The 13,409-nt window shown below is 34.2% G+C and overlaps 1 protein-coding gene across 1 annotated transcript in view; it reads left to right on the forward strand.

The window, feature by feature from the left end:
• Positions 1-13,409, forward strand: part of LOC114338604 (DNA (cytosine-5)-methyltransferase PliMCI-like) — a 135,324-nt gene that overhangs the window by 75,293 nt on the left and 46,622 nt on the right. The window contains exons 10-12 of the mRNA XM_050662953.1: positions 1,478-1,721; positions 4,520-4,718; positions 6,103-6,268. Coding sequence (XP_050518910.1) covers positions 1,478-1,721; positions 4,520-4,718; positions 6,103-6,268 — 609 coding nt within the window. The remainder of the gene's footprint in view (positions 1-1,477; positions 1,722-4,519; positions 4,719-6,102; positions 6,269-13,409) is intronic.

Below are 13,409 nucleotides of genomic sequence, written 5' to 3' on the forward strand. Positions count from 1 at the left end.
ATATGCCAAATTGATCCGAAATCCGTACTAAATCGGGAATAGATAATCTCATTTGCTGACTGGCACTGCGACGTGATATGATTGTTGAAGTTTCAGGTTTAACCTCGTGTTTGTCTGAAATATTCTCAAGTTCATCGGACAACTCAGAATCCGATGAATAGGATATATTGTCTTCCTTGAAATTTGTACATTATACTGGGGATTGTGATCTTTAAGATAATTTTTCTCTTTTTCTTTTGAAATTCTTTCATACTCGTTGGCCTTAATTTGTCGTTCTTCTTTGGCTTGTAGTTTTTCCGTTTCGATTACATCAACGTTCCCAATGACAAATTTTCTCCTTGATCGTTGATCTTGTATAAAGTCTCTTTCTAGATGTGGTATTTTACGTTTTTTATCACAAACACATGAATCAAATGGAACACATTTACATGCAGCGATATCAAAGAGTTTTCTTGAATCATCTTTGAACTTTTTTACTCTTAAATTATAAGTCTCATTACGTTTTTGTTTTGGATATCTGATGAGAGTTTGGTACTTACTCAGGATATCACGAATTAATCGAATAATACGATTGATTGATACCGTGGGAACTGAGGCTTTTTCCCAGATGGCTTCGATTTCACTGGTAAGTAATTGAGAAATAACTAGAACAGTAGGATCCTTGCCGGAATCCATACCTTTTTAGTTCATTTCTAATAAGTAGATATCGCTTCATAACATCTTCTATAGTTGGCAAAACATTAGAAGGTATATTCGCAGGTGCACCAAATATAGGACAATTAGTAGTGCCCCTAGTGTCTTTCACTGGCAAACTCATTACGTACCGATTAATTATTACAATAACGATCTTATCTCTACGGCTATCACAGTGGGACTGCTGATGATTCGTCTTCGTCTTACTTACTTCGTCGAACTGATCTAGCACGAAACAGGTCAAAAAACGTTTCACATGAAAAGAACATTTCACGGGAAGCCTTTACCAGTGGCGTAGCTTTATTTAATAAAAATTAACTGTAAGGCGAACATTGAACATTATTTTATGAGATTTTTGATCTGTTTTATTTCCAAAAATATTGCTCATAGTTTTACTTGGGTGACAGATAGAGCTCTAATGACATTATTTTTAACTAAAATAATAGAAAATAATTAACATCGATAAAAGCAGCTTCTTTTATTTATTAAAAGTAAAAAATAAATAAAATCGCTTTTTCTTGATTTTTTTCTTTTTTTGATGCGCGGTAGAGCCCTGAAGATATTTTTATTTTCTACTGAAATTTTAGGAGCAAGTATACCATAGGTAGGGTCAACTTTTCGCAGGTATTACATGTCAAAAAAAAATATCTATTTTTTCGCTCCACTCTAGTGGGCATGTCGTGTTGTGGTAGCTTGTAATTGGTTAGAATTAATTTACTTTGAAGGTAGAATGGTTCTGGACTATTTAAAAACTGATCTTAAAACTTATAATTGAATGTTACAGAATGAAAATCGAGTAAATTTATTCTTACATCCGGAGTATTTTCGCAAAAGAACAGAGAACGTAAAAGGGTCCAATGATAACACCAGCGATCCATTTGTTATCGGTATAATAGAGGACATCAAAGAATCAAATAGTAAGGATATTAAGATCGAAGTTAGAGTTTTCTTTAGACCGGAACATACTTATATTAGCACAACTATGGCCTATAAGAAGGATCTGAATTACTTGTTTTATAGTGATGAAGGTAAGCAAGAACTAGTTTATTGTATGTTGATATACATAGTTCTGGATACATACTTTCATTAGAAAATTTTGCCCATAATCGCGAATTTTTTTTTTGAAAAAATATTTTTTGGAAATATTTTATTGGAAATTATCTCTCTACTACCTTCCGTCCTTACGGAGTATTGGGCGCCCTTGCATTTCTTCGCCAAAAGTGATAGATGGCTGATTCGGTGGATCAGCACATCCTCTTCTGTTTTATTCCTTCGAAGTTTCCTCTACAAGTCTTTTCCGTTACCCTCTATTTCTCGCTCTCCGTTTGATCTCTTTCCATCTGAGGCAAATTCTTTCATGATCTCTTGTTACAGTTCTTCTACAGCTCATGTCCGGTTTTCCTATTCTTCTTCCGTCTGGTTGGTATTCGAGTGCCTACCTGGTTATATTATGCTGGTCTTTCCTTAGTGTATATCCAATATTTCCTTCTTTTAATCGTGACTGTTATTTTTTTAGAGTGACATAAGCAAAAGGTTTAGAAATTCTGTCACCTCAACAAAAACATCCAGGCGCCGATGGGCACCTCAGATCATAGTCTGTTAGTTGCAAATATCAACATACGACTAAAAATAATTCATACGAAGATAGATATAAAACTACTGAAAGAAAATAACATCCAGGAAAAAGTAAAAACAGAGATTAATAAGAATTTTGCGAAAACAGTTGAAGACGCTCCTAGTGGCAAGTGGCATAGAAGAACAATGGAACGAAGAATGGATGACAGATAAAATATTGCAGATGATGGAAGAGCGAAGGAAATTAAAAGGTAGAAATGACAATGAATACAAAAAATTGCATAAGAGTATACTAAGGGAAATAAAAGGGGCAAAGGAAACATGGCTGATGGAGAAATGTACAGAAATTGAAACATTACAACGCAAACATGACGATTTCCATATGCACAAAAATGTTAAAGAAGTACAGAAAATCAGAAGAAAACGCAATACAGGCATAGTCGTAGACGTAGAAGGTCAGATTTTGACTACAATTGAAGATAAATTAAGAAGATGGAAAGAATATATGCAAGGATTATTCGAAGATGCTGCACGAAGTCCGTATGAAATAGACAATCCCTACGGCCCAGAAATAACAAACGAAGAAGTAACTATGGCCATTAAGTGGATCAAAGATGGGAAATCACCAGGACCTGATGAGGTGCATGGTGAAATTTTAAAGCTATTAGAGGCACACCAAATTACAGCTCTTACGAAGTTATTCAACAACATATACGAGACTGGTTACTTACCAAAAGACTGGCTACTATCAATATTCATTCCACTTCCCTAAAAAGCCAACGCTAGAAAATGTGAAGAACATAGATTAATTAGCTTGATGAGCCATGTACCTAAAGTACTCCTTACTATCATTCACTAGCGCATATACACCAAATTAGAAGAACAGCTGAGTAAAGTTCAATTTGGATTCAGAGCAGGACTCGGAACGAGGGAAGCACTTTTCAGCTTGCAAGTTCTAATACAGAGAGCCAGGGATGTCAACTGCGATGTGTATGCATGTTTCATAGATTTCGAGAAGGCATTTGATAAAGTCCCACATGGAAAACTAATCGATATCCTAAAAACACCAGGACTCGATGGTAAGGATATAAGACTCGTCTCAAACTTATATCTCCAACAAAAAGCAATAGTTCGATTCGAAAATGAACTGTCCGAAATCTTCACAGTCGAAAAAGGAGTCAGACAGGGTTGCATACTCTCACCAGCATTATTTAACATATACTCTGAAAACATCTTTAGAGAGGCCTTGGACGAATCAAAAGATGGTATTGCAATAAATGGACAACTTATAAATAATATTAGATATGCAGACGATACAGTATTGCTGGCAAATAGTGCGCAGGGGCTCCAAAGGATCATGGATAATGTTGTGCAGAACAAATACGGCCTAAAATTAAACTGTAAGAAGACAAAAATAATGATCATTATTAAAAACACCAACGTAAACGCCCAAATTACAGTAAACAATACACCCCTAGAGAGAGTACAGAAAATATGCTATCTGAGCTGCAACATTAAGGATACTTGGGATCATAGCTGCGAAATAAAAACTCGTATTGAAAAAGCCAGAAGCTCTTTTAACAGTCTTAGGAAGATTATGTGCAACTTGTCTTTAAGTATTAATATACGCATAAGAATTCTTAGATGTTACGTCTTTAGTGTCCTCCTATATGGAGTTGAAAGCTGGAGCCTGACAGAAGTTGCCATAAAACGGTTAGAGGCGTTTGAAATGTGGTGCTACCGACGTATGTTGAGGATCTCATATATACACCACACAACTAATATAACTATTCTCCAGAGGCTAAGAAAAGACAAAGAAATAATTAACACCGTAAAGAACAGAAAATTGGCTTACTTCAGCCACATTATGCGTAATGAAAAATACCGACTGCTACAGTTGATTCTACAAGGCAAGATTGAGGGCAGAAGAGGCCGTGGACGTAGACGTATATCCTGGCTGGCCAATCTTAGGAAGTGGACTGGTCTAACGTCAACTGATCTATTTCGAGCTGCCGTAAATAGAATAAGATGGGTCAATGTGGTCGCCTACATCTCCAGAAAATAGGCACTTTTAGAAGAAGAAGTTATTTTTTTTCGGTTTTGTTCTCCTCAATACGTCTGCGTTTGTTATTTTATCAGGCCAGTATATTTTTAGGATTTTTCTCAACGATTTATTTATAAAGATTGAAAAGTGGATAAATATTATGTGATTATTTAATAACATGTTAAATATTATGTTTACTTCTTTCAGTAAAAACTGTACCATTTAGCAAAGTAGAAGGAAAATGTTATTTGTCATATGGGTATAATTTTAAATCTATAACTGAATGGTCCGAACAGGGTCCCTACCGGTTCTATTTTACTGAAGCTTATGATCCGGTAAATAAGATAACAACAGAGCTTTCTGAAAATGCAAAAAATATCGGCATAAGAGGAAAAGGAAAAGGTAATTATTATAATAACTCTTTACCAACAACTTTTATTTACATTTGGGATTGGTTTTTAAATATAAGATGGATTTATTTAGGGGTTTACAAGTCAGAAGGCGATCAGACACAAGTGCATTTTAGTCTATGTAGCAGATCCATTTAGAATTTTAACGTATTACGTTAGGCTTTTTGTTTTTCCCAGACTAAGGAGCGATTCAACGTCACTAAACCAGTCGACAGTGAAGCGAATCTGAGTCAGTCACCTAACCCGCTTGGCTACTTGATCGACGTGGCTATACTGTTTTCAAACATTGTACAAAAATAGATAAAATAAGATATGATAGTACAGCTTTGCAACTATTTTCTTGTGACATTTATGTTATCTACAGTATTTAATAGGAATAAATTAAAATTTTGGTTTATACCTAAGGGGGGGGGGGGGGTTGAAATATATTTTTTGATTATTTTAAATAAAAGTGCATAACTTCAAGAATACTCTCTGAAAATTTCAAATTGATCTGAGTACAATTACCAGAGATACAGCGTGTTGAATATTCCTACCTTCGACTCGGTTTGCCGCGATTTCGCGCCAGCACGCTTGAGAGTAGTGAGAAACGTTTAACGGCTGTTCGCCTTCTCTTTTGTAAATTACTCCGGGATTTAAAAAACATATTCCGATGTCCATCACTTTACGATTTGACAGACAAATAAGAAGATGAAGATGAAGTTGTCAAAACTTTAAACCCGTTTTTCTCAAAACTGATTTTTCCAAGGCGGTGGACATCGCAAGTCAAAAACTACTTGACCGATCCATCTGAAATTTTGCATATATTTTCGTTAGACATCTCGTGAGTTACCGCTGCCGACATATATTTGTTTTTATGCTTATTTTTCATTTACAAATAATAAATATGTTGATTTTAACTATTTTGTTACAAAGAATTTTCGTTTTTTTGACTTCCGAGTGATACCAAGAACTCAAGAATCGTTCAAAATAAAAAAATTTGACAGCGTTACCTCGAGAAACTCATAAGCTAATAAAATCTTTTTGAATTTTTTGTTTCGCATAATCCAGTAACGAATTAAGATGTCCACCGCAGAATACATTTTTTCCGAGGTGTATAAAAATTGGCCACTGTTGGCTTATTTTTCAATATTTTTCCTTGAATTTTTTTTTGAATTTTCTGTGAATTGTACTAAATACGTTTATTTAATTAAAAACCAGAATAATTGTACCATAGTTTAAAAAAAATCAAAAAAATGTGCTTGAAATGTTGATTTCAAACCATACCCTCCCCGTAAATAGAGTAGACAATAAGAAAACTTTGCTTGTCACAATTATTGTATGTTATTTGTTTATGAACATTATTGTAGTAATTTTATTGTAAGATTTATGAGTTTTAGCTGACGGAAAAGTTAAAAGCAGTTCAAAACAGGCAAATGATATTACGGAGGTACCACCGATATGGGGTACTATCGATAGGCCTCTCAGATGTATGGATGTATTTGCTGGCTGTGGAGGTCTTTCAGAAGGGTTGAAAATGAGTAAAATTGCTGATTCCAAATGGGCGGTGAGTAAGAGTCAATTTCCTAAAATATATATATGCCAATGCAACTATGCAAATATACGTGCAGAAGGTCTAACAAGCAAAATAAGTACGGAAAGAGAAGTTAGTCAGTGAGACTATCTCTCCAACATTGTTTACTCTTGCATAAGAAGATGTGTTCAAGAAGTTAAATTGGGAACAAATCGGAATTAAAATCGATGGTAGATTTTTAAATCAACTAAGATTTGCCGATGATATAATACTCATAAGCAACAATATCTACAGAGGAACTACTTACCCCAGGGAAATAAGGTTTTTGTCGGGATACTTGAGCAGCCATGTTGCAAATGGATTTATTGGCTACTATATACCAAATACATCATAAATACAAAAATGCTCGTCACAGTTCGGACGAGAAACTTAGTTATTAACAAATAAGGGTAAACAATGGCAGTTTTTTCATTTAAATCGCTACAGGTAAAAATAGGGTAAGTATATATATTATTTAGAGTAATGGTATTTTAGTAGATCAGCCAAGGTTTAAAATGGCACTTTTTGAATTTTAGTCAGATCATTTTTTGCTTCGGAAAATGGCAATATAAGACTAAAATTTTAAAAATAAATAATGTGCTATAACTTTTGCGAAAATGGCCTTAAGACTTTCATATTGCAATAGAAGTTGAGTCAAACATTCCGTATAACGCACAAAAAATTTTAAGACGATTCGTCAATTAGTTTATATTTTATTCAATTTGTTTATCGCAAAGAGCTTTTTTTTCGAAATGTTATGGTTCAAAAAATAATAACGACATTGCAATTCTGTGGAAATCACATGCAAGAAGAATAGTTATGTTTTCAAAATGTTGAGAAAAATCATTAAAAAGTCGTTTTTAACACTTCGAAAAAAGTTTAGTAAAATAGTCATCTTTGGCTTATAAACAATTTGAATAGCTTTGTTAATATTGACTATAGAGTAAATATACTTTAGGATTTAAAAAGCTGGTATTTTTACACGAATTTTCAGAAGAAAACTTTTTGCCTAGGTTAATTCGGCTCAAAGTTAGCCACTTTTATTATTTAATTCGCAGTTACTTTTATATACATCAAATTCTCCTGTAACAGTGTTAGTTACCATACTACTCCGAAACGGCTTGGCCGATTTTTATGAAATTTTACACGTATATCCTATAGGAGGAGAAGAGGTTTTAATCTATTTTTTATACCCATAAGTTATAAGGGGGGTTGCACCCCTGACATTTTTTTAATTTTTTTGGACAAAATTATCTACCTTAATTTTATATGATGTAGAAATAAAAAATACATACAACCCTTAATTTTCACTCTTTTATCACCAACTCCTATTTGTTAACAGCCATCTCTATATTTACATTTATAAAATTCTCCTGTCATAGTGTTACTTTCCATACTCCTCCGAGACCGCTTGACCGATTTTTATGTATATTCGGTAGGTCTTAGAATCGGTCGTAATCTACTTTTCATATCCCTGAGTGATAAGGTGAGTTCCCCCTAACATTTTGTAATGTTAGGTGGGGATGTGTGTACATAACGTACTCTATAAGACTACGAGTACATACAAATTAAAAAAATTATGATCAAAATCCATCAAAACGCTCCGGCGATATAAATCGCAGCATGTGTTTGCAGAATCAGTTTCATGTTTTCAGTGCACGAATTTTAATAATTCCTCTCCACCGACCACGAATTAATTCCGTTCGGGCGCCATTTTTAAAACTTTATTAACCACTCTGTTGTGGTTCAAAGTTTACTCAAACTTTTACACATAAACTATATATCTTCAACTTCAAAATAGCTCTAGTTAGGTTGCTTAATTGTTATAAACAAAGTAGCCGTCAATTAAATAAAAAAAGTAGCTAACTTTGACCGTAATTAACCTAGGCGAAAAAATTTTATTTGAAAATTCGTGAATAAAAATACCAGTTTTTCAATTCCCACTGCAGTTTTAGCCTACAGTCAATATTAACAAAGTTATTCAAATTGTTTATAAGCCAAAAATGACTCTATTTTAGTAAAATGTTTTCCGAGTGATAGAAATTACTTTTTAATGATTTTTTTAAACACGTTGAAAATATGACTATTTTACTTTCACGCTGTTTTCACAGAATTGCTAATCATTATTATTTTCTGAACAATAACATTGCGAAAAAACAAATTGAATAAAATTTAAAATAATTGACGAATCGTCCTAAAATTTTTTGTGCATTGTGTGGACTTTTTGACTCAACTTTTCGTGCAATATGAAAGTCTTAAATTCATTTTCGCAAAAGTTATAGAAAATTTTTTATTTTCGAAATTTTAGTTTTATTTTGCAATATCCGAAGCAACAAATGATCGGACCAAAATTCAAAAAGCGCTATTTGAAACCTTGGCTCATCTACTAAAAGAAAAATATTATAAATAATATATTTAATTACCATATTTTTACCTGTAGCGATTTAAACGAAAAAACTTCCATTTTTGACCCTTATTTGTTAATAATTAAATTTCTCGTCCAAACAGTGACGGGCATTTTTGTATTTATAATGTATTAGGTATATAGTACCCAAAAAACCAATTTGCAACCTGGCTGCTCAAGTGTCCCGAACATGGTATATTTTTGCCTTATTTCCCTGGTGTAACTCTATATGCTAAAGTAGCATAAACAAAAATCTGCAAAAATCGGCTTGAAAATGAATTTAAATAAAACAAAAGTGATATCAAATCAAAATATTACAATAAACCTAGATGGATGTGAGATCGAAAGTATCGAAGAGTATATATACCTAGGTCCTAGGTCACACGATCAAACTAGACGAGCAGAATCAAATGGCAGAGGTAACTAGAAGAATCCGAGTAACTGGGGCAGCAGTAGGAAGACTCATTGTTGTGTTGAAAAACAAAAAGGTATCAATAAATATAGCGAAAAGGGTATTCAACAGTTGTATTCTATCAGCTATGACCTATACTATGGAAAAGAGTTATCAGCCAATGGATTCAGAACAACACAGAGGGCCACCAAGCGAGATATGTTAGCAGTTTCTCTGAGAGAACATGTACAAAATGAAGATGTGCGAAGCAGGATAAAGGTGGAAGATATAATTAGAAGAATTGCGCAAATGAAATGGAGCTGGATATGACACATATGGCAGGATAAAACAACGAAAGATGAACGAGAAATATTGTGCGACCACGCAAACATAGTCGTAGTAGAGGAAGACTCCAAAGCTCCAAAAACTCTATTGCGTTTTGGGTAGTGTGAGCACTTGCATTGTCATAGTGTAGGATAATTTGCCGTTGTGTTGCTTTGTCGGAGTTTCGCCATAACTTCTGGTAAACAAACGGTTATATACCAATCAGAAGTAACCATTCTTCGATCTTCTAAAGCAATTTTATTGCCACATGACCAGATTTTGACACAAAAGTTACGACCATTTTCTTTGATACACTTTGAGAGCGAATAACTTTTGTTGGTTTTCCTCATCGTGAAACACCCACACAGCGGATTGGCGTTTATTTTCCGGTTGGTAGGAGTAAATCGAAAATTCATCGTCACTAACAATACTATAAACGTTTTCCTTTGTTGAACTCGTCCAATGTTTTTAGACAGCAATTAACGAGAACCGGTTTTTGCTGTTCTGTAAGCAAATGAAGGATCCTACAGCAAACCAACTTCCTAACACCCAGTTCTTTAAGTAGGACCTTTTGGATCGAGGTCTTTGGAATGCCCAAAGATGCCTCTATCTCCTGGTATGTTACACGGCGGTCATCCTTAATTAGCTGACGAACCGCATCAATAATTTGCTGTAAGAAAATGTTCTCGGCTAAGATACATTTTTCGACCGACTTGCTAATTTCAAAAATTCACTCTATCTACACAACTTGTTGTATCGCAATGAAACTCTCGATTTATAAATAAAAGATTGAGATTACGTTTATGTCGGTTTTATTGGTGGTGACCTCTAAGTGGCTATATGCAAAACTAAAAAGGCGAGCCCCTGTAAAAGTTGAAATAATGAAGCGGTCGCGGCGAATTTTGATTGTAGTGTATTGTTGGTTGCATAGTTAAAAGGAAAAAATGTACAGTAAAACCTGCCATATCCGGATCAATGTGGCGACAGACCGATCCGGATATGAAAAAATCCACAAAGATAAAAGACCACTTCTGTGACCACTTCTTTTATAGTCTCTGAAGCGTTTTCTCCTTCATACATTCCAGTAATCAACGTCGTCAATAACTTTCGTCGATAGACACGTTTTATAGATTCTATAATACATTTTTTCGCCATCTTTTATTTTTTTTTGGGTGGGATGAGAGGGTGCGTTGTCCAACAGCAGGACTGCCTTTCTCGGTAGATCCGGACGGCAGAACCGTCCGGATATGAGGAGGTCCGGATATGACAGGTCCGGATATGGCAGGTTGTACTGTATTTATCTTATAAAAACTTAGAAGTCAAGAGTCGTGTTTGCAGCTTAGGTATGTTACTTTTACAGGGCAACCAATATTCGATATATTATATATAAGTAACATACCTAAGCTGCAAACACGACTCTTGACTTCTAAGTTTTTATAAGATAAATACAGTACAACCTGCCATATCCGGACCTGTCATATCCGGACCTATGATTATTTCTTAATAACTTCTGGACTCATGTATTCCAGCGCGTTAGAGCTCAATAAAATGTGTTTAGACGACTTTTTGGCTTTAAAAACCGTGTGTATTTTAATGAACGTGTCTTATTAAAAAATGATGAAAGCAATTTCATACATATCGAGTACTATGGTATAAAAAGTCGTACAGAAAAGTGCACTTTACATACTTACTTCGTGGAGTTACAACCCTCTGTGACTTTCGGCAACCCTTCGAGTCGGCTAACTCGACAAGATGCCTTTCCTCTTCTGTGTCTTAACATGCTTCATCCAATTCTCCACGCCCATAGCTTTCCGGTCTCCTGCTATATTATCTCACCACTGGAATCGAAGTCGTCCACGTGGTCTTTTTTAGTTGGGACTTTTTCCCATACGAGCCTCACTATTTTTTCGTCAGAATTTCTTTTGAGGTGTCCTGCCCATTGGAGTCTTCTGAGCTTTATTTCTTTTAAGTATTATGTAGGCGTCTGGGTATTGTTCTTATCCTATATTGTCATGTTGCTTTATGAATTACCTACAGGCCCAAAGATCTTCCATTTAATTTTTCTTTCCCAAACACGTAGTCTTCGTTTGTCATTGTTATCGTCCACGTTTCGCTGCTATACATCACTACGGGTCGTATGATTGTTTATATAGTTATATCTTTGTACGTCTTGTTAGTTGTTATTATTTTATAAGGTTTCGAACGGCATAAGGACGTATGTTGCCTGCTTGTATCCTATTGTTTATCTCTTGTGATCCGATATTGTCTTTAGTTGTTGTTGTTCCAAGATACTTAAATTCTCTGACGTGCTCAAAGTTAAACTCATCGATGATAATGTTCTGTCCAATTATTCTATCTCGTGTTTTGGTTATTGGTGCTCATATACATATTATATGTATTGTTGTAGAATTGTTTTTTGTTGAAATTAAAAAAAAATTATAGTTCATCATTCAAAAAGAAAATTAAATTTATATCAAAGACCATTAAATCATAGATTCTCATCCAAATCTAATTTAGCTATTAGACAGTGTTTCGGGAAAGTGAAAACGATTAGTGATAATGATTCGACGAAATGAATTGGTACACTAACAAAAAATTTCGGGTTTAGAAAGTGGACATATCGTTTGGGCGAGAACAGTAATGTTTTGAAAATGTTTCCGGGAAGGTTTGATGATTGTAAACACTTTGTTTTAGTTTTTAGAAGTGAAAGTAGTATGTAGAAAAATCTTATTATGATATTTCTTAAAATTTGACAAATTGGAAAGTTATATAGAAAAATATTTAGTTCTTGAGAAATGTGGTATGGAAGGTTTTGAGAGAGGCTTGTTTTTGATTGGGTGGAAAAGATCGGTAGAAGGGATAAGAAAGTTGGAGTCTGAATTTGCGAGAGAAGAGAGGGTCACTGTATAATGGATATCTAAAGAGAGCAGTCGAGTTTCCAAAAGTGAGAGATCAGTGTATAGTGTTGTGATCGGCCTTTGCGAGCAGAATCAAGTTGAAACCGAATTGTCGACCGGTTGAAAAGTTAGTTTTTCCTGTTCCGAGGGAGATTCCTTTGTTTTGTCTAGAACGAGTAGCTGATTACAAGATATCGAGCTGATTACAAGTAGCACAAGATATCGAGCAAGGAGAAAATTGAGTAAGAGAATTCGAGCAAGTTCCTGTGTGTTGTTTTAGAAGCAGTTTGGACGAGAGGGACCTTTTCGCAACATCCAGAGAGTACGTTGGGAGAATCGAGAACCGCGCAATCCGGAAAAGGAGGAAGTGAAGAAACAAAAAGGTTAGTCAAATAATCTGTCGGAAGGGAGAGAATTTGTTTATATCAGAACCATATTTGCTTATGTTTTTATTAAACATTACTATAACGCAGTTAGTCATTTCAAATTTAAGAATTCAATTCAAATAAATAAAAGTAAAATTTATTGAATTTAATATGAGAAAATAATAATTTATTTAAAGAAATTTTTTGTTAAAACAAAGAGATATCAGAATTAAAGTTTGATTTATTAAGTAAGAAATTGTTGCAACAAAGTTAAATTTAGTGTTTTTGAATCATATGTACACGGCTTATTTGGTAAATGAATAATACATTACATTTATATGATATTGAATGTTTTTAATTTCCCTGTTTCCATCCTGGAAGAAGTAAGCAACTAGAAATACTAGAAGCCACAAATCATAGGTATTGTATCGAATACAGAATTAGCCCTGAAAATAATATTTATTGGAATATTTAATTTGAATTTAGTTTTTGTTTTACATAGGCAGTGATTAAAGTAATTGAATAATTAATTGAATTAAGAATTTGCCAATCAATCTAAATAAATAGTTAAAGTAAAGCATAACAGTATATCTAGTTTTAATTTCATTGATTAGGAGTCCCATCTTTTCTGCTTCCTTCTCAAACCTGGCGAAAATCTCCTTCATCCTTAATCTGGTGTTTCCTGTTAGATCGATGTTGTCTGTAAATTTCAACAATAATGTCCTTGTCGATGAAGTACTGTAGTCGGTTTTTC

Source organism: Diabrotica virgifera, chromosome 10, assembly GCF_917563875.1.
Source record: "Diabrotica virgifera virgifera chromosome 10, PGI_DIABVI_V3a".
NCBI lineage: Eukaryota > Metazoa > Arthropoda > Insecta > Coleoptera > Chrysomelidae > Diabrotica > Diabrotica virgifera.